Source organism: Saccoglossus kowalevskii, chromosome 1 (genome assembly GCF_978046115.1).
Source record: "Saccoglossus kowalevskii chromosome 1, keSacKowa6.1, whole genome shotgun sequence".
Classification (NCBI taxonomy): Eukaryota; Metazoa; Hemichordata; class Enteropneusta; family Harrimaniidae; genus Saccoglossus; species Saccoglossus kowalevskii.
Window position 1 is genome coordinate 12,112,368 of NC_140641.1, and position 20,495 is coordinate 12,132,862.

The 20,495-nt window shown below is 34.8% G+C and overlaps 1 protein-coding gene across 1 annotated transcript; it reads left to right on the forward strand.

The window, feature by feature from the left end:
* Window positions 1-178: 178 nt before the first annotated feature.
* On the forward strand, window positions 179-19,891 carry LOC100375821 (propionyl-CoA carboxylase beta chain, mitochondrial-like). Its single transcript, XM_085498792.1, has 15 exons — window positions 179-407; window positions 4,200-4,319; window positions 5,579-5,647; window positions 10,812-10,982; window positions 11,161-11,221; window positions 12,575-12,624; window positions 13,154-13,195; window positions 13,905-13,971; window positions 14,274-14,394; window positions 15,136-15,217; window positions 15,803-15,926; window positions 16,776-16,883; window positions 17,055-17,155; window positions 18,016-18,211; window positions 19,535-19,891. The coding sequence occupies exons 1-15, from the start codon at window positions 210-212 to the stop codon at window positions 19,654-19,656; spliced, it is 1,632 nt and encodes a 543-aa protein (XP_085354918.1). The 5' UTR covers window positions 179-209; the 3' UTR covers window positions 19,657-19,891.
* The last annotated feature ends 604 nt before the right edge of the window (window positions 19,892-20,495 follow it).

Below are 20,495 nucleotides of genomic sequence, written 5' to 3' on the forward strand. Positions count from 1 at the left end.
AGAAATCACGAGACTTTAGATTTTGACAAGATTTTCTCTTTATTTTATAAGGACCGGAGTTTCGGTACCATATAAATCAGTGAATACGTTTTATTAAACTTTATATGACGTGCTGACTATATTTATAATCAATCTTCACGGCATTATATACGTTCCCAGTCGTGACAGAATTTGCATCACGTGACCAATTGAGGTTTCAATTTACAATCATGGCTATGGCTGCATCTAGGTGTTCGAGATTTCTTGCTAGAAATGTACTGCAGAAACATTATAATCCTGTCTGCGTCCACAGGGTCGGGTATTGCACTCCACAGCTTATGCATGACATAGAGTCTAGGATCGACAACAAACGCCAGAAAGCCATACTTGGTGGTGGTAAGAAAAGAATCGACGCCCAGCATAAGAAGGTATGATCCTATTCGTACAATGACCTCGACGGTCATTGACACATTTTTACATAATTTTGTAATTGTAAAAGAAATGAAGAAACTGCCTATCTTTAAATATGTCTTAATATCTGTTTCTGGCAGTGTGTAATTTCTCGATTAATTAATAATTAGCTTGATAAATATGAGATATATTCTGCTGAAATTGAGATACAAAACTCGACCAGAAAAGCATTGCCTTTCATGGCCCTTCCCTTAACCTGTGTTTGACCGCACAGACAGGAAAATCGGCTTATTCATGCATGTATTCAAGCCGTAATCATATCCTGACATGTGAAAAGTTATGATATTACAACGGGCGCAAACGATATTCGTACGGTAGCTTGAAAAATAGCAAAATAGATGCTAGGGTATATTCTTCCATGAAAAGTTCTCACAAATGTTCCAATAGCCTCATCAACTTCCCCAGACGGTTGAAGCGACTGCAAATAAATTCGTATGAGTAACATCCAACATTCTCACAACAGTGCTGCAACTTAGCTAAACAACTGAACCATAGTACGTACCTAGGCAGAAAAATAATTGTTCCAAAATGGAGCCTGGAAGTGAGAATGTCACAAAATGTAGCAAATTGTTTTCACAACATTAGATTCTTTTATAGTGCCATTAAGAAAGTCCCTTGCTATATTGCAATGTTCATAGAAATCTTTCCAAGGAAGTTTGCTCGCTGTAAGCTATCAATCCCAGGGTGTAAATGATGTGATTTTTAACACACAGGGGCCTGGAGATCTATTCATGTGGTTGGTTTCTAAGGTCTACAAATAGACATCTATGGGATGGAATGAATACTAGTATGTCCTGATTTCAGGGTCTTATCCTTGCCCAAAATAATGAGAATTATAGAATTGCTTATTTAACATGACTTTCACTGGAAAACATTATCATTGCTTCTGGTTGACCAGATAAACAACAATTTTGTCATTTTGTTCTTAAAGTAAATTGCACCACAGCCTTGAAAAAAAATGTTTTTGAATTATGTGAAATATTATGAGAACTCTCAATTTAGAGTCACAATTCAATTCTTAGGTATTTGTAGTGTACATTTGTAGTGTACATGTATATTTCACTAAATATTTTAACAAGTTTTTAGCCAGAATCTTTCACTTTGGCCATAGTCATTAAACTTTATATTGCATAGGACATTAGCAATGTCACACACAAACAAAACAATTAAGTGAGAACAAAATTAAAGCGAACCTAAATGCGGCCTTAATTTATAGTTGTGTGTATTCTAAACTGTATTCGAAATAATATTGCAGTGGTTTAATTTTGTTTTAATTATAACTGTAGCTTGGATAGGCATTTGAAGTGCTTGCCATGGAGGCTATTCATGGAGGGGAATAATTAACGAACGAACATATTTAACATCCGGGTACTTTTCAAAGCTATGACGTTTTAGTATCTGATCGCATTCGTATACGCCATTGTACATAGCCGTTCATGCTGCCAAGCATTGTGTATGCACAATGTGCTTTTTAAAACTTGGGTTAGAGCCTTATGCGTTTGAACCACAGTATTCTAAGAGTGAAAGCCCATTTGCGTTAAAGTACCGTACTTCCCCGATCGTAAGCCCCTCCCGAGTATGAAGCCCATCCCTATGTTTTTACTTGGTATTTATCGAGTTGAGGGCATTCACGATTATAAGCCCAGAGTGTTTTTACTGGGCATCGACGATATTCTTTAAAATATGCATGTAAAAGGTGTGTTTCATTTCATGATAATCGTGATTGGCATGTTAGTTTGGTTCATGCTTTTAGTTTTATGAGAAAACTCGCATTAATTTCAAGTTCAGAGTGCATGGCGAACATACACAACGTGATTCGTATCGTTTCTATTCTGTCATTTACTCAGGAACATCGATGTTGCAATTCTGGAGTAATCCATATTTCTTTGAGTAGTAGCCTTCGAAAAGCCAAAAATGTGATCGTCAAGGCGTGTACCTGGTTATTGGGCATGGTTTACTTTGAGACTATCATGAAAGGCCTAGGGTTTGAACGATGAGACCGAGAAAGGTGTTTAAATTCTTCCTCCACACTCAGTTTACCCACGGTTACTATTAACCGTCGTTTATATTTCGGAAATTGCGAATCGCCAGTTTTTAGGGAAAAAAAATCATCGTTTTTTCGTTGCAATCAGTGCTACAGATCGCATTTTAACATTGCGGTAATTCACTTCCGCATTGCGCTTAAAAATCGTCAATAATCGGAAAATTTCATCATTACGACACATCATTTTGGTTGGTTAATGAAAGACATGACCTGTTATGTCAAAGGAAGTTGTTCCAGGTCAAATCGTGCTGAAAAACCTCATGGTGGAAAATTGTTTGCGTCGAGAGTTCGCGTACGATCGAAAACATACCAAAACGAAGTGTTTCCTCACAGACCCACCCATTATTTCACCGTAAATTTAGACGGTATGTAAATCGTATTGTAATAAAATGTGTGTGTTTTTTATGAACATGTTTGTTTCTTCATTGTAAGTATCGTTCAAATCAATGACGCATTTTTTTTCAAAAATAAGTATTATTTTCCCGAGGTGAACGAATATTTTTTTTGGATAATTTTTCGTTGTTTGCAAGATGGTTACAGTGTTTAACCCCAAAACAAAATCATTTTTTCTGAGTTGATCCTCGAGTACAAGCTCATCCCTTACTTTTCCTTTGCGTGTTCATGCCTCTGGGCTTATGATCAGGGAAGTAGGTATACTGTAACGATTCAGATCAGTCCAGTGTGAGTGATGAGAGTATATAGTCGACAATGCTGCTAGTTCGGATGAAAGTTTTATTTCAAATTACACGGAAGTCTGTGAACAATCTGCTTGGTGTTCCTGTGACACTTGTCCCATGATTTGCCAGTACAGCCCCTTGAATACATGGACGAACATGTTTCCACCACCACCCTGCGAACTCAAGATTGCATACTCCAGCATCCATACTTTGAATAATTTGCACGTCGCACAGTGCAGTACTGGAAACAGCATTTATTAGACAGTTAGACAAAAAACAAAACAAAATGCCTGTCTCGATCAATCGCACATCCATAATGTTTGTATGTTGATATGCTTGTCAATAACATTAACGTAAAAGTCGAAACAACCTGGACTAGAAGTCAATTCACCAGTCCAGCCAGCTATGGCTCCCTAAGTTGCTTATATTTAATCAGATACTATTTCGTCATCATGCTTTGTTACCTTACCTGTTTATACCTCATGAGGGCGTTTTTTTATGGCAAGATGGCGCAAACGGAAGTCCTTCGCAGGTTTATGGTTTCTCATATTTAAATCATCCTAACTCTGAAGATAATCATTTTTTTTAATTTTTTTTTTCAAATTTATAATCAATATACATAACTTGATAAATACAAACACCAAAATAGGCTCTATTTAGTTCCCCTTTAAAAAAATTTGACTCTTTGCATCTTTAAGGTAGTATTTGGACAGTTTTACCTTGAAATTATGTTCGCATAACGAAAATACCACAATCTGTTAGCGGGAATTCTAGGTTTACAACATGATGCTTGCAGATAAAAGAGCTTCACAAATACAGCAGAATGCAATAAACAGTTATTTTATATAATGCATTCTTCTGCGTTGTTGATAAAACATTTAAACTCTTGGCAGCTTTTAATAGAAGATCAAATGTAAAAAAATTGACATCGAGTTAGGGTGGCTTCTTAATGTGTTGTAATAGTTAAGATGTCACAGTTACTTTGAATAAGTTGTTTATTCATAGTGTTTTTTAAATATTCTCCAAAGGGAAAACTGACAGCCAGAGAACGTATCAATTTGTTACTTGATGATAACAGTTTCATTGAATATGACATGTTTGCTGAACAGAGATGCACTGACTTTGGCATGGAAGCAGAGGATAAGAAGGTTAGTGCTTCCTATACACACACACACACACACACATTCTAGGCTTAATTGACCTTGTCACTAAAGAAGTCTTCAAGGCGATCATTTTGATGACATGGAAGCGCTGTCAGTCATCATGTTAATATGACACTGGACACCAAGATTTATTTTGAAACCACACAATGTTTTCATGAGAACACCCCGACCAGTGTTTGAAATTTGTCAAAATAGCGTACCAGACAACAGGGCAGCTAACTTTAAAAGTTTGCCTGCCCTGCTAACAATTTACCAGCCTTGTTTATTTTATTTACTTTCAATCATTCCACTATATTTCATTCAACCAGTGTCACTGCAGTGACTTTTATTCAAGTAAGAAAAATCTGATTCATAATCAACTGGAACTCTTGCATATTGTGAGAGTTCACTGAACTCTCGCATTGTTCATGTTTAGTTTTTGTTTATACTTGTTTTACATGTTACATGTGTCAAAATGGTCACATCAGACCTCTGGGTACATAATACAAGGGTTTTGTTAAGAGCCGGTCGCCGGCCATATGGCCTGCTACAAGCCCAAATTGGCCATCTACTTTCTGCCCTTGACCGCCTACGCTGGTCTCGCTGCAGCAGTTCACACTGCCGAGTCTTTTTTGGCCTGCTGTTACAGGTTGATGGCATGCAATTAAATTCATTTGTGAAACCCCTGATAATACAATAATATGCGTAGACATTTTGTGTTTTTTGTAAAAAGTAATATTTTATTTATTTGCTCAAACAATCTACACAGAGCTAGTGACTATTTTCACCAGCCCAGTTGAATAGTTACCCATGCCGGGCGGGCAGTAATTTGAAATACTGTCTAGACACATCATCTTGTTATTTATATGTAAATCAGTTAAATTATGTCACACCACCTAGAATCGTACACTATCATGTCAGGACTTTGAAATTAAACAATGCTGCCGGGCTACCAGTTTCAAAAACTGGTAATCCCATGGAAATTTTTCGTAGCATATTGGGTTTACTAGTAGGTAATGTAAGCTATGCAGAAAATAAATGTGAATGGAATTAAATACATGTCTTTCATTCATGTTTTGTATAGCAGGTATTTAAGTTGGTGAACAAGTTTTTGTATTAAGTCTTCACAAATCAGGCTGTATCTATTCTTGGTCTGTGTCAGTGGGAATATCATAAACCATTGTACAAGTATGTATGAGTTAGGTATACACATGGTAGGCGTATTGTAGGGCTAAACAATAATGTTTTACTGTTATCTTTTCTAGTTTCCTGGTGATGGAGTGATTACTGGGCATGGCACTGTCAATGGGCGTCTGGCATACATTTTCAGTCAGGTAAGTTCAGCTCATTGCCCCCCCCCCCCCCTCAAGAAAAAGATGTTATCTTTTAAAATTGTAGTATACTGCTGAATGATGCATTGAATCACCAATGTAGTGCATGAGTGGGCAGATTAGCTCATCAGTTAGAAATATTGCTTTCAGATACGTGTTCAGTACTTTGACTGTGGTGTCAACAAGGTTTTGTGGGGTTGTTCATGCACATGATAAACCACAATGCATTTTCTGATTAAATCTGCATAATCTCCGGGTTTTAATTAGTCCCTGTTCGGACGAAGTCCGAAAACGGGGACTTATAATTCTGTCTCCATCCGTCCGTGCGTTCGTGTGTCCGTCCGGAGTCATATCTCAGAATCCCTTGGACCGATTCTGGTCATTCTTTGCGTGTGCCTAGTACTTTATGTGGGACATATGCACATGCAGTAGTTTAGCGATCCGATTCAAAATGGCCGACTGGCAGCCATCTTGTTTTTTGAAAATGTTGTATTTTGGACATGCTTTGTCAGTTGTCACTCAAACTTGGTACATAGATTATACATGTTAGGATACATGTCCATGATGATTTATTTCACAATTGGATCAAAGATGGCCGACTGGCAGCCATCTTATTTTTTGAAAATGTCGTATTTTGGACATGCTTTGTCAGTTTTCATTCAAATTTAGTACATAGATCATACATGTTAGGATACATGTCCCCGACCGTCCGTGAGTTCCTGAGTTTGTCTGTCCGACCGTCTGTGTGTCCGTCTGTCCTGTGTCAGTCTATCCAACGTCATATTTCAGAATCCTGTGGACCGATTCCGTTCATTCTTTGCATGTGCCTAGTACCTTATGTGGGACATATGCACATGCAGTGGTTTAGCGATTCAATTCAAAATGGCCGACTGGCAGCCATCTTGTTTTTTAAAAATGTTGTATTTTGGACATGCTTTGTCAGTTGTCATTCAAACTTGGTACATAGATGTACATGTTAGGATACATGTCCATGACGATTTATTTTGCAATTGGATCAAAGATGGTCGACTGGCAGGCATCTTGTTTTTGTTTTTTTATGCAGTATCTTGGATGTGCTCTGTCAGTTTTCATTCAAATTTGGCACATACATGTACTTTATACATGTTAGGATGTCCATGACAATTCGTTTCAAAATCTGGTCAAGGATGGTCGATTGACAGCCATCTGACTTTTTGGCCTTACTACTATATTTCCACAATTTATGTACCATTTTCATTCGTATTTGGCACACACATCATACATATCAGTGTGTTTCATAATCAGATCAAAGATGGCTGAATAACGACTGTTTTTATTTTGGCCATATTACTATGACACGAAACACATGTTTTGATGTAAATAAACAATCTGTTGTATACGCCACTTGGAACTCAAGTTTCAAGGACATGCTCACAACAACCCCTCGCTTTAATATGACGAGTACAAAGAGAACTTAATGGGGACTGTGTCATTTTCAATGACTTGTTTTAGCTGTCAGTGAAAATAAAACCCCTTAATAAATGCCTTTTTGTTGTTGTTGATAATTGGAGGGGTTTAATCATCAATTTGGTTTCTTTAATTAGGATTTCGCTGTGTTGTTGTTGTTGATATTTTGCAGGGTTTAATCATCAATTTGGTTTCTTTAATTAGGATTTCACTGTGTTGTTGTTGTTGTTGTTGTTGTTGATATTTTGCAGGGTTTAATCATCAATTTGGTTTTTTTAATTAGGATTTCACTGTGTTGTTGTTGTTGATATTTTGCAGGGTTTAATCATCAATTTGGTTTCTTTGATTAGGATTTCACTGTGTTGTTGTTGTTGATATTTTGCAGGGTTTAATCATCAATTTGGTTTTTGACTCCCATGTGCGAAGCACAAAATGGGAGTCTTTGCAGTTAGTGTGTCTGTATGTGTGTATGTGTGTATGTGTGTATGTGTGTATGTGTGTCCGACTGTTCCACTGCTATCTCAAGAACCATACATCGGTTTTTGATGAAACTTGGTGCATAGATGCTCTGGGCCAATGCGCAGATTTGATTAGGTTTTGGTAAAAATCCATGCTCGTTAATTACCTAATTTGCATGATAATTAGCTAATTTTTAGCTGTTCTATGACTGTTCCACTGATATCTAAAGAACCACTCATTGGATTTTGATGAAACTTGGTACATAGATGCTCTGAACATATGCGCAGATTTGATTAATTTTTGGTAAAAATCCGTGCATATTAATTACCTAATTTGCATGATAATTAGCTATTTTTTAGTGGTTCCATGACTGTTCCACTGATATCTAAACAACCACTTATTGGATTTTGATGAAACTTGGTACATAGATGCTCTGAACTAATGCTAGGTTTTGATTAGTTTTTGGTAATAATCCGTGGATACTAATTACCTAATTTGCATAATGATTAGTCAATTTTCGGTTTTTCCACTGATATCTCAAGTACTAATCATCACATTTCAATGAAACTTGGTACATAGATGTCATACGACACTGCACAGACCTGATAGTTTTTATGGTAATATCAGTACATATTAATTACCTAATTTGCATAATTAATTAATTTTCAGCATTTGATATAAGTAGTTAGCATTACATTTCAATGAAACTTGGTACTTACATACTCAAGGACTATGCAGAGATTGATTGTTTTCGATAAATATTTGTGCATATTAATCACCTAATTTGCATAATTAGTTAATTTTCAGCTTTTCCAAGGGTATCTCAAGTACTAATCATCGCATTTCAATGAAACTTGGTACATAGATCCTTTAGGACTATGCAGAGACCTGATTAGTTTTAGGGTAAATAATTGTGCATATTAATTACCTAATTTGCATAATTAATTTTCAGCTTTTCTACTGATATCTAAAGTACTAATCATCATATTTCAATGAATCTAGAATTATGCAGGCCCAATTAGTTTCCGGTAAATATTTGTGCATATTAATCACCTAATTTGCATAATTAACCAACTTTCACACTGATATCTCAGGTACTATACATCACATATCAATGAATGTACATGGATGCTGTAGGACAATAGACAGACCTGAATAATTGTGGGTTAAAATCTGTACATATTAATTACCTAATTTGCATAATTAACCAATTTTAATCTTTCACACTGATATCTAAAGTACTGTAAAAACTCCAAAATTTCGACCGGTTTTAAATAATTAGTGTTAGAAATGTGACGTGTTTTTAGAGTCAAAATTAAGGTGCATTTTCGGACGGTCGAATTTTTCAGAATAGAAATCAGCAAAAAAAAATGGGGATGATAGACAGTGTGCTTCATTAGTTTTTAAAAAATGCAATGTCGGTCAATTGACGTAAACTTCCTCATGTTTCACGGTAAAAGCAAAGGTCGTGGCCGAGTTGTAACTCAAAATCTAAACAAAGTCATCAATCAGTGAGTATTATGACAAGCAAAACAAAACATCAAGACGCGGAGAAGAGGTCAGCACAAAACTAATAGGTCAAAAGACAAAGCTGTCTCGCACTACCTAGGAAAACTTGCGAATGTTCGAAGTACAGGTACCCATTGGACAAAAGATACATGGAAGTTTAGCAAACGATCTCCCCGACCCAGTGCAATGTATCCGGTTAGAATCAAAGCTCACGTGTCCCTTATTTGAGGGACTAAATTCTGCCGTAAATTCGCCCTTGGATTAAAAAATAAAATGGGATTTAAGAAAATAAAATGGGACTTTTAAGGTGTATTTTGGCGTCATTTTTCGGACATTTCAATCAATCCTGCCGGCTAAAATAGAGTCTAAGTTTTACCGTAGTCATTGACGTCTGTCTATTCAAGAGTACACGTGTATGATTTTTATCGTGACTAGCGTGAGCGGGTAAGCTTCCTTTCGAGAATGAGCTGTTATCACTGTGAACAATGTTAAATTATTCTTCAGATGACCAGTTTATTTTTTAAAAACAACTAATTTTTTTATTTAAAAAAAATCATGCCGTTTTCGCATCAAAATCCAAGCCAAAATATCGTACTACAACATCAATCTCTTCCGCATTGCGTTCAATAACATTAACATATTTAAATAAGCTATGGTAATTTGAACACGTTGGCATCATCCAGCTTTTTGATTGGTTAATTAGCGATTTGACCTATTTGACCTAAGAGAACATGGCGGATATCCTACAGCATCAAACGTTTATACGAGACCGGAATCATTCGCTTACGATGAAACTAAGTTGACTTTTATTTGTATTTCATAACCATTCAACAAATTTATTTTGTGTACATTATTATAATCACTACTGAGTACAGTAATAATCAACAATTCAGAAACGCAGCATGCCGAGATTTTTGTGTTCGTTTTTATTTGAAACTTCGTTTATTTAGAATATATTTTCGTTACCAATAAAATAAAAATCTCTCAGTCAATCAGAAACCCGGATTCATGCCTTTGAGGAAGGTCCCGTTTGAACGCTCACATCGGTTTTTTTTTCGTTTGGGGGAAAACTAAAACTGGTCGCAATTTTCGAATAAGAATGAGTCGGCAATTTTTAGTGGAGTCGAAAATTTGGAGGTAAATAAAACACCGAAACCCGGCAAATAAATAGGCGGGCAAATTTTTAGAGGGGTCGAAATTTTGGAGTTTTCACGGTACTAATTATTCCATTTCAATGAAACTTAGTACAAAGATGCTTTAGGACAATGTACAAACCTAATTAGTTTGGGGTAAAAATCTGTTCATATTAATTCCCTAATAAGCATAATAATTCATAATTTTTTGGTTCTAATCACATTTCAATTAAACTTGGAGACATAGATTTTCTGTTACATTGCGCAGACCTCATTAGTTTTACACTCAAATCTGGTCATATTAATTTTCTGATTTGCATAATTAGTTTTCAGCTAAGTAATTTCGAATTATATTTAATGTGTCTCCAATACTCTCAGCACATGGGAGTTCTTTCTAAGCTTTCTTTGATTTTAATTAGGATTTCACTGTGTTGTTGTTGTTGATATTTTGCGGGGTTTTATCATCAATTTGGTTTCTTCGATTAGGATTTCGCTGTGTTGTTGTTGTTGATATTTTGCGGGGTTTTATCATCAATTTGGTTTCTTTGATTAGGATTTCACTGTGTTGTTGTTGTTGATATTTTGCGGGGTTTAATCATGAATTTGGTTTCTTTGATTAGGATTTCACTGTGTTTGGTGGCAGTCTGTCCAGTGCCCACTCAAGGAAGATCTGTAAAATCATGGACCAAGCTTTAATGGTTGGAGCCCCTGTAATAGGTTTGAATGATTCCGGTGGCGCCAGGATTCAGGAAGGTGTAGAGTCTCTTGCAGCGTATGCTGATATATTTCAGGTAGACCAATTTAAATCAATTTACATTTCAGAGAAATTTATCACAGTAATCACATTCAAGGCAAACATTTAAGGCTGTCTGGTAATTCATCACTCATTGATCAACTTTTCACCATTCGCGCCTAAATTTTCTTGCATCCAACATTGTATTAAATTAATTTAATTTGTCTTTTTTTTAGCGCAATGTAATGGCGTCTGGTGTTATTCCACAAATATCTCTAATCATGGGACCATGTGCTGGTAGGTATCCATTTATCCAGTATTAAACATTACAGTCCCACTGTACACACTGACACTGACAAGCTAATCCTTTAAGTATCTCTGATATGAGATTTAATAAAACTATTATCATATGAAACAAAATTGCCGATATTCGAAGGTACAATTTACTGCGACAAGAAGTCCATAGCCTGAAGCTGTAGAAATCAGAAACGAGTTACTGCTCGTGAATTATTGGTGAAAGAAATTCAAGATGCTGGGTATTGCCCAGTTACGGCTTCCTCATGGATAGCACAACGATTACCAAGTTTGTTACAAGATATTATTATGAAGATTACAGATTTTCAATTCAAAGGTTTACTTGTTTTGACTATGCTATAATGATGTTATGTTCTTTCTTAGTCATTAGCAAGTATAATTTCTTATGACTACGTTGACTATGATTACTTTGAACTCCAAACACAGCATGTCACAGGTCAAACAGATGTATCTAGGCAATCAACTTGTTCTATTAAAATTATTTTGTAAGAGAAAAAACATAAAGCTGTGTGAATGGATTGAAAACCAAAACGGTAGTGTCAACAGTAAATTATATGGGCGCACACTCTCTGCGATGGCTTTGTGTATTTGGCTGATATTTACAAGCAACAGATTTCCTGTTCTAGCTTCCTCGTCTGATGTACGAGTGTCATCATCGGTTAAGTAGTTAAAATGCGAATAGTTCAACCTCATTGTCCTTTTCGAACCACTCGTGAGGTTGGTCATAAAATGACTCCGCGTCACTGTGTCACATTTTCTTCTTTGCCTCACCTATCACTTTCTTTTCCTCGTCATTGCTTTAGTAAAATGTTGTTAGTGAAATAGAATATTGACTGGGAAAATAAAACAATTTAAAAGAAAGTTGCGCAAATTAATGACCATGCTCTTTCTGACCAAGTCTTGACTGACAATTATCCTGACAGTGGACATTGGATAAACATGCATTGTTTGCGACAGGTAGCTTATCACCCATTATGTTAGAATCGTCAACAACAGATAAAAGCTTTGCAAATATCCACGAAACAGCAGTTATAGTTATTTGTATTAGCCTTTAAAACACTAATTTGAGCATCGTCTTTCCGAAATTTTGATCCCTTGAAAAACTGGGATCATGTTTCAAGGTCTAAAGTAACAGTTTTATTTTTTTTAAATTAAATCAAGAAAAAAATGAAAATTTTTCTTCTCGCTACCTTAAGAAACAATAGAGGTTATCATTATGTTAAATATTTCTTTTGTGAAAAAGAAACAAATGTAAATTACTGGGAATATTGAATAGAGAAAATCTTTTCCACATTTTTTTCGTTTAAAGCAATGTGTACTTGTTTTCACTGATAGGTGGCGCTGTTTACTCGCCGGCATTGACCGACTTTACTTTCATGGTGAAGGTGAGTAATGTTGTAATTAATTCCTAGATTCTGGTTTATGCAAATTACATGCCAGATAGAATTGAACAAATTTTATTAACCAATCTTCGCCATTTCATTTTAGATATCTCTATCCAGATTACTGTAAAGAGAGGAATGATTACTGTGTTTAATTTTAGTAGATTCAAGGTTGCAGAGATAGACTCTGGGTTCAAAATTCACTGGTTTGTGAAGGAAACAATACAACATTTTGTTATCTTAGCGCATTTCTTTCAGTGAAATAAGCAAAAATGATTGAATAATTAAGCCCTGTACTGGATATTGTCTCAATTAAGATTCTAAATATGTTCATTAGTCTTGAAGTATATTAAATAAAAGAAACAACTCTTTATGGTGATAATCATTAACACAAAGTTGATTGTAAATAGTACTCTGATGATTTTGGTTTTTGGCAATGGAAAATCATTCTTGTATATAATACCGGTAATAGCATCTGTAGTTGTCTCAAATAAATAGGGTTATTACAATCATCTGTTATTTTATGTTTCAGAATACATCCTATTTGTTCATTACCGGCCCTGATGTTGTCAAGGTGAGTTAAGAAATTATCTGGTGGGTTTACAGGTATTACCCCACAGCAGTTTATATTGTTGGGTTGTGGCTATCTGTTCTGTTTACGTGATGCTGAATTGTTCGAGTTACGGACATCCAGTTACGACATCCCGTTACAAAAATGACCATGCCCATACTTTTGAAAGTTCAAATTTAGTAACTCAAATTTTAATCAGTTAACCGAATTCAAATTATGGGGAACATACTGGTACATCGGTTTGCTGACATTTTATAGCCAGAAAATATTGTGAGGTTGTGGCTAAGTTTTGCATACAACAATATGAACTGATTTGCAGTCATTGTACATCAGAGACAGCCTGGACATATATTTTCTTTAATGCTGCATCTTATCGTTGAATCCATGTATTAAACATTCTAATTTTGAATTCAACAAATTACAAGAAGCCAAATGCTTGAGATATATTTGAACAGAAGCAACCACATTTCTTAGTGCATTCATACAAAAACGAATGATGGACATGTAGTATTTTAATAAAGAAACTAATTCACTCATTATCTCAATGTCTAAAATGACAATTTGGAGAATGTTAACTGTGATAAAGTAAGTGTAGTAGGAACACATGACAATATATACATGGACTTTTGAAGTTTGTCACATTTCTCATGTGTCCATGCTGCTTCTAGTATATATGATTGTGTACTAATAGCACTGTATTTATTCTATGTAGAGTGAAACGAATGAAGATGTCACACAGGAGCAGTTAGGAGGAGCCAAAACCCATACCAGTGTATCAGGTTTGGACTTAGATTGTTCAAATGACACCAACCATGTTCGGAACTAAAATTCAGCCGTTTCCATGTTATATCAGTTTCATGTAAACAAAAATCTGAACCTCTTTTAATGCATGTATGCGTGAATGAATGATTTATGTTTAAAATGATATAGCAGTACTATATATACCGGTAGATAAAATATCCTGGGAACATTATTTTGATTACAGAACAGATGCTTTGTACTATAATGGTTTATCCTGACACTTGAACTTAGAATATAATAATCACTCATTTGCAAAATATAAACTTTTTTTTCCCCTCAGGTGTTGCTCATCATGCGTTTGAGAATGACGTAGATGCACTGCAGCAGCTTAGAAGATTTTTTGACTTTATTCCACTGTCCAATAAAGATCCCTCTCCAATTAGAGCATGCGATGATCCATGGTAATGTTATGCTCTTACAATCAGTTGACATTGTTAGCTCACATTTGTATCAATCAAAATCATTAATAATAAACGTACGGTATCAATATTGTCCAAGTTCAAGCATTGCATTTCTGCTTCTAAGCATGGTAACACTGTCATGGTTAAAAGGCATAGAGAAGATATCATCTTTGGAATGCCTATCAATGTGGTTTCATGAACTGCATCACAGGAAATGGTCAACAACAAAATTTTGAATCAAACAAAAATGGAACACAACTTTGGAATTGAAACTTGTGCCTCCTTCTCCTGCCAATACAAGTAATAAAACTACATTATTGTATTTTGGTTGAATGGTATTTTTCTGCCTTCTGGCAAACCGTATGCAAATAACAAAGTATTTATGTGTAGAAAACCAAATATGAAGTTGATTTGTTGTTGGTAATGTTGCCAAGAATTTACACTTATTACATGCCTTCACATTTTTAAATAAACACAATACATACAGTCTAGTGGAAGGGTTTATTGACAGTTGCCACTTGTACAGTCTGTTGCTACAATTGTCCAAGATGGTGATGTTTGCCTTGATTTTGTTGTCCATTGATTTATGTGATAATATTTGAGAGTAAACTTCATTAATATAGAAAACTGTACATGTCCATATAAAATAATGAACATACATTTTGATCTATACATATTTTTTTTTGTAATTTTCCTGGTGAATAGCATTATTATTTAAAACAATTCCTTTTTATTTTCCAGGGATCGGTTAACCCCAGCGCTGGATTCTACGGTGCCACATGCATCCAATAAACCATATGACATGAAAGAGATCATTTTAGCTGTGAGTTGAATATAACATTGCATTCTGTTAGCATACTTTTAAATCTTGTATTCATTTTTATTTGCAAATGAATGATGGTTCAATCTTGTCATCTGGGTCTTAACTTCTGCTTTATATTCTGCTGTCAAGATTTTCATGTTTTACTTGCTTTCAATTGTTGCCCCAATTCAGCTAATAATTGTCGTTTTTATGTTGCACTTGAGATTATTGTGACACTGTGCAGCTGAAAAGATGAATCTTAAGGGATTTACTACTCCTGGATATAATTTTTATTGTGTATATAAGCAGTGCATTGTGGGATAAAAAATTCTATTGGATATAATAGAAAATATTCACTGAGCAAAATGTTGGGATATAAAGCAATACAGAAGTCATTTTGTTTGCAGTATTTCATTTGAATGAACTGTGTAGGGTAGGTACATGTAGCAACCAACTAGTGAGTTAAAAAGAACTGACAGTAGAACTATCGTGCAGTTTTCATGAGTGTCTCAATATGTGAGTATGTGAGTAGCTAAATGGTTCATTTTGGTTTCACGGTAATGATGTAATGGATACCTACATGTATGTTTTCTCTTTACAATTCAGCTGGTTGATGATAGAGACTTCTTTGAAATCATGCCAAGGTACGCTAAGAATATAATTGTTGGTTTGTCAAGAATGAATGGCAGAACAGTTGGAATTGTTGCAAATCAACCCAAAGTTGCTTCAGGTAACAACATTGATGAATTTCATTATTTATTTGTTCAGAGTTATTTTTTCTAAATTTTCATTTATTTGCCTGCTATAGATTATGTATAAGGGGCTGCCAAATATGGCAATGTACTAGAAGATGAATGAATTGTCTACAATAGATTATGTATAAAAGGCTGCCAAATATGGCAATGTGCTACAAGATGAATGAATTGTCTACAATAGATTATGTATAAAAGGCTGCCAAATATGGCAATGTGCTACAAGATGAATGAATTGTCTACAATAGATCATGTATAAAAGGCTGCCAAATATGGCAATGTGCTACAAGATGAATGAATTGTCTACAATAGATTATGTATAAAAGGCTGCCAAATATGGCAATGTGCTAGAAGATGAATGAATTGTCTACAATAGATCATGTATAAAAGGCTGCCAAATATGGCAATGTGCTAAAAGATGAATGAATTGTCTACAATAGATTATGTATAAAAGGCTGCCAAATATGGCAATGTGCTACAAGATGAATGAATTGTCTACAATAGATTATGTATAAAAGGCTGCCAAATATGGCAATGTGCTAGAAGATGAATGAATTGTCTACAATAGATCATGTATAAAAGGCTGCCAAATATGGCAATGTGCTAAAAGATGAATGAATTGTCTACAATAGATCATGTATAAAAGGCTGCCAAATATGGCAATGTGCTAGAAGATGAATGAATTGTCTACAATAGATCATGTATAAAAGGCTGCCAAATATGGCAATATGTTAGGAGATGAATGAATTGTCTACAATAGAATATATGTATAAGAAACTGCCATGAAATGTCTAATCTAACCATTGAATTTCTTTTTCATATTTCAGGGTGCCTGGATATCAATGCATCTGTGAAAGGAGCTCGGTTTGTTCGTTTCTGTGATGCTTTCAATATTCCTGTTATTACCTTTGTAGATGTACCAGGATTCTTGCCAGGTTAGTTATATTCCAAATCAGTCTGATTCAAACCAGATGGATTGACTTGTGTTAATTGTGTTATCATAGTTGTATCAGTATATAGTAAAGGTAAAATAGAAATATATTTGTGTGTTCTGTCATGCAAACTATCCTTTCTGTCTTGTTGATTTCTATCAACTTCTTTTCTAGGAACTCACCAAGAATATGCTGGTATTATTCGCCATGGTGCTAAACTGTTGTATGCGTTTGCCGAGGCTACTATACCCAAGATTACAGTCATCACAAGAAAGGTAAGAAAACCAAAATTGATACTACAAACTTTATCAGAGTACAGTCTAACCTTGTTAGTGTGAATATCAAGGTTCCAGCAAAGTATATTTGCTATAATCGGTCACCACTAGAGGGTGCTTTCTGAAAATAAATGTAATTACCATTTTCAATACTCAAGACTCTGCCAACAAAGTTCTTATCTGTACTAATGAGGTTTGACTGTATGTATTTCAGAGCAGATTATGATATGGTTCCTTTGTTTTCAGCTTTAACTGTTTCACCACCAGTTCCCTCTATTCATCACAAATTCACAAAATAGTCCTGTTTATAGTCCTTCAGAAGATTGGAACAAAAATAGCCTAATTTTTTTTAGTGAAAACTGAAAATTGATTGCAATTTAGTCTGTTGGCTTCAAAATTAGGGTTCATTTCCAGAAATATTAAAAAAAATAAGAAAAAAACTGCAGACAAATTTGGGTGAGAAAGTATGGCGGTAAAAAAGTTAATGGAATGACCTCTACCTACTCAACATCATTTCTGCCACAACTTTAGATTAACAGTTTTACTCATTTTCAATTTCAGTCACCTTCAACAAAATAGTTCTGATTAAAATCTACTTGAATAACTTGAATAACATGCATCTAAGAATGGAATAGACAATGTGCACTGCTGATAATTGTTTAAAAAAAAACAGTTCTATCATTCTTTTGTGGATTTCATCGAAGTCCCTGTGTTCAAAAATGAAAAGTAATTCACTGAAAAGTATTACCTCATGCAGTTTGGTACATTATCGTTCATGTTTACAATGTGTTGACTGTCTGGTTAGAAGGTCCATGCTGTGCGATGTCATTTGTAGCTGAATTATTTCATTATCACAACAGGCTTATGGTGGGGCCTATGATGTCATGAGTTCAAAACATCTGCGAGGAGACATCAATTACGCATGGCCCACGGCTGAAGTGGCTGTGATGGGTGCTAAGGGGGCTGTCAAAATTATCTTCAGAGGCCAGTCCGCAGCTGAAGCTGAGAAAGAATACATCGAGAAGTTTGCCAATCCATTTCCTGCTGCTGTGCGAGGTAAAAAAAATGCGTCTTATGAATTCCTGTTATTGTTGAGAAACAGCATTTTTGCCTTGCCTGTAAACAAAAGTTTAGGGCATAGTTGGCGAAATGTCTGTCTTCCAGTGTGCGTCACTGGTTATTTGTGATCTCAACTATGCAAGAAGTTTGCTCAGATCTATTTCTATCTTGCCGTAGACCCTTTCTTCATGTAAACTATATGTAAATGGTATTCAAATTATTATGCAAATTAGTTACAGCCCTATGTATTTTTATTAGGGAGAACCCTGATCCAATATGGCACTGTGGATTTGTTATTGCTTAAAATAACAGAACAAGGATAAGCGTGTGCATAAATATTCAGTGACACAAATGCAAAAACCTCAAATTTGATACAAATTTAAAACTTTGCAGTCACGCTGATATGATGAAAAATAACTGGACAAAAAAATCATTAGAAGTAAATGATTTTTACATCATTCATACATTCTGTGAAAAGTGAATTTATCACCATAAAACAATCTCTGTGATACCTCTTTGCATTTACATCTTGGTATTTGGATGGGTCAATTAGCCAAGATTATAAGTAAAACAACACATGGTTTCATGATCTATATATGCAGTGTGAGAAATACAGGAAGTTTGCATTGTTCAGTACTATACTGGTACGTCTGCAAACTGCTGTGCTTTCTGTTTGATTACTTTTCCACAGTTGACCACAGAATGCCAGCTGGAACATAAAATATAAACCTCTTAGTCACTTGTCATAAATGCCATTTACAGTTTTCAATTGGCATAGTGATAATAGTTCTGGCTGCTAAAAATATATTGGTAATATATATAATACTGTATGTTTTTAGTTTCTTTTCGAAAGGATACATTATCCAGATAAAATTGTATTACTGAATAATATGGTTTTGACTGCTTATGGACTGTAAAATGTTTTTCCCCCGATGTTACTTAACAATGGTCATTTGTACCAGCAAAAATAACGAGGCCGGTGCAAATGATATAGCAATCTATGACATATTATTGTAAAATGAGTGATTTGAAAACCATGTGAATATCTTGGCAATATCAAATCTGCTTATATTTAACCTAGTGAATATTTATACAGCTACAGTATGTCCTAAGATATGCTTGAAGTTATTGTGTGCACTGCCTTGGGACATGTACTAACTTTGAGCACTGCAAAAAAATGTCAATTAAAGACAACAGCTTAATTTTGAGTTTTTTCTGCATTGCTTTCCTACTATGAATCTGATTTCACAGACCTTTCGGAATGTTCATATCATTGATTAAAACAGGCACTCACTCTTTTTGATTATCCCTTTATTCCAGGTTTTGTGGATGACATCATCGACCCAAGAACCACTAGAATGAGGATCTGTCGGGATCTGGACATGCTTTCCACAAAGAACATAACAAATCCATGGAAAAAACATGGAAATATTCCATTGTAAATCCAACAACAACAAAATTGCTATAGAAACACCAAATCATAGTAACTGCACAAAAAACACTTCTTGTTCAGTTATTTGCATGAACATTATGTAGGCTTGTTACACACTGCAACAATCTTGCAAAATAGGCATGCCCAAAAATGTGAATGTACACTTAGTTTTGAGAAATTTCAGTGTTGTAAAATTTTTATGACCAATTTTTGTCAGTAACTAGAATTGCAATATAAGAGTCAAAGATGTATATTCAGTTCAAGAAACTGACACCTACATAAAAAAAACTACAATATATTGTTGTGGTGGAAATGAGCACAGTTTTATATTTGTTTGTCGTCTGCTTGTGGTAACCTTTGACAACACATCAAAACACATATGTGTATTCTCTTTAAGTGCTAATATAATATATAGAATAGTTTAAAGAAATTGCTGTTTTTATTTTCTATATGTAATTTACTATTAATATTATTTACACCTTGCACTATTTAAAATGGAGCATGCGCAGCTCATTTGTTTTTATGCTATAAAAGAAAACAACCTCTCAGTGTCAAGTTTCATTTATTTTGTATTACCGTACTCTACACATTAATGCTGCATGTAATGTCAGATCTCTCCAGTCCAATTTTTTAAAATTTCAAATATTTAAATGATTTGTAATTTTTTTTTTTCATGCAAATAGAAAACTTGCCATTACCATTCTTGTTGTAATTCACTGAGCTGGATTACTGCGATACTGAAATAAGTCCTTTTATCTCCATGAATGTTGGGCTATGAGTAACAGACATGTTTTACCAATTAATGGTTTAATAAAACAATTGTTCCATAAATAATGTATGACATTATGG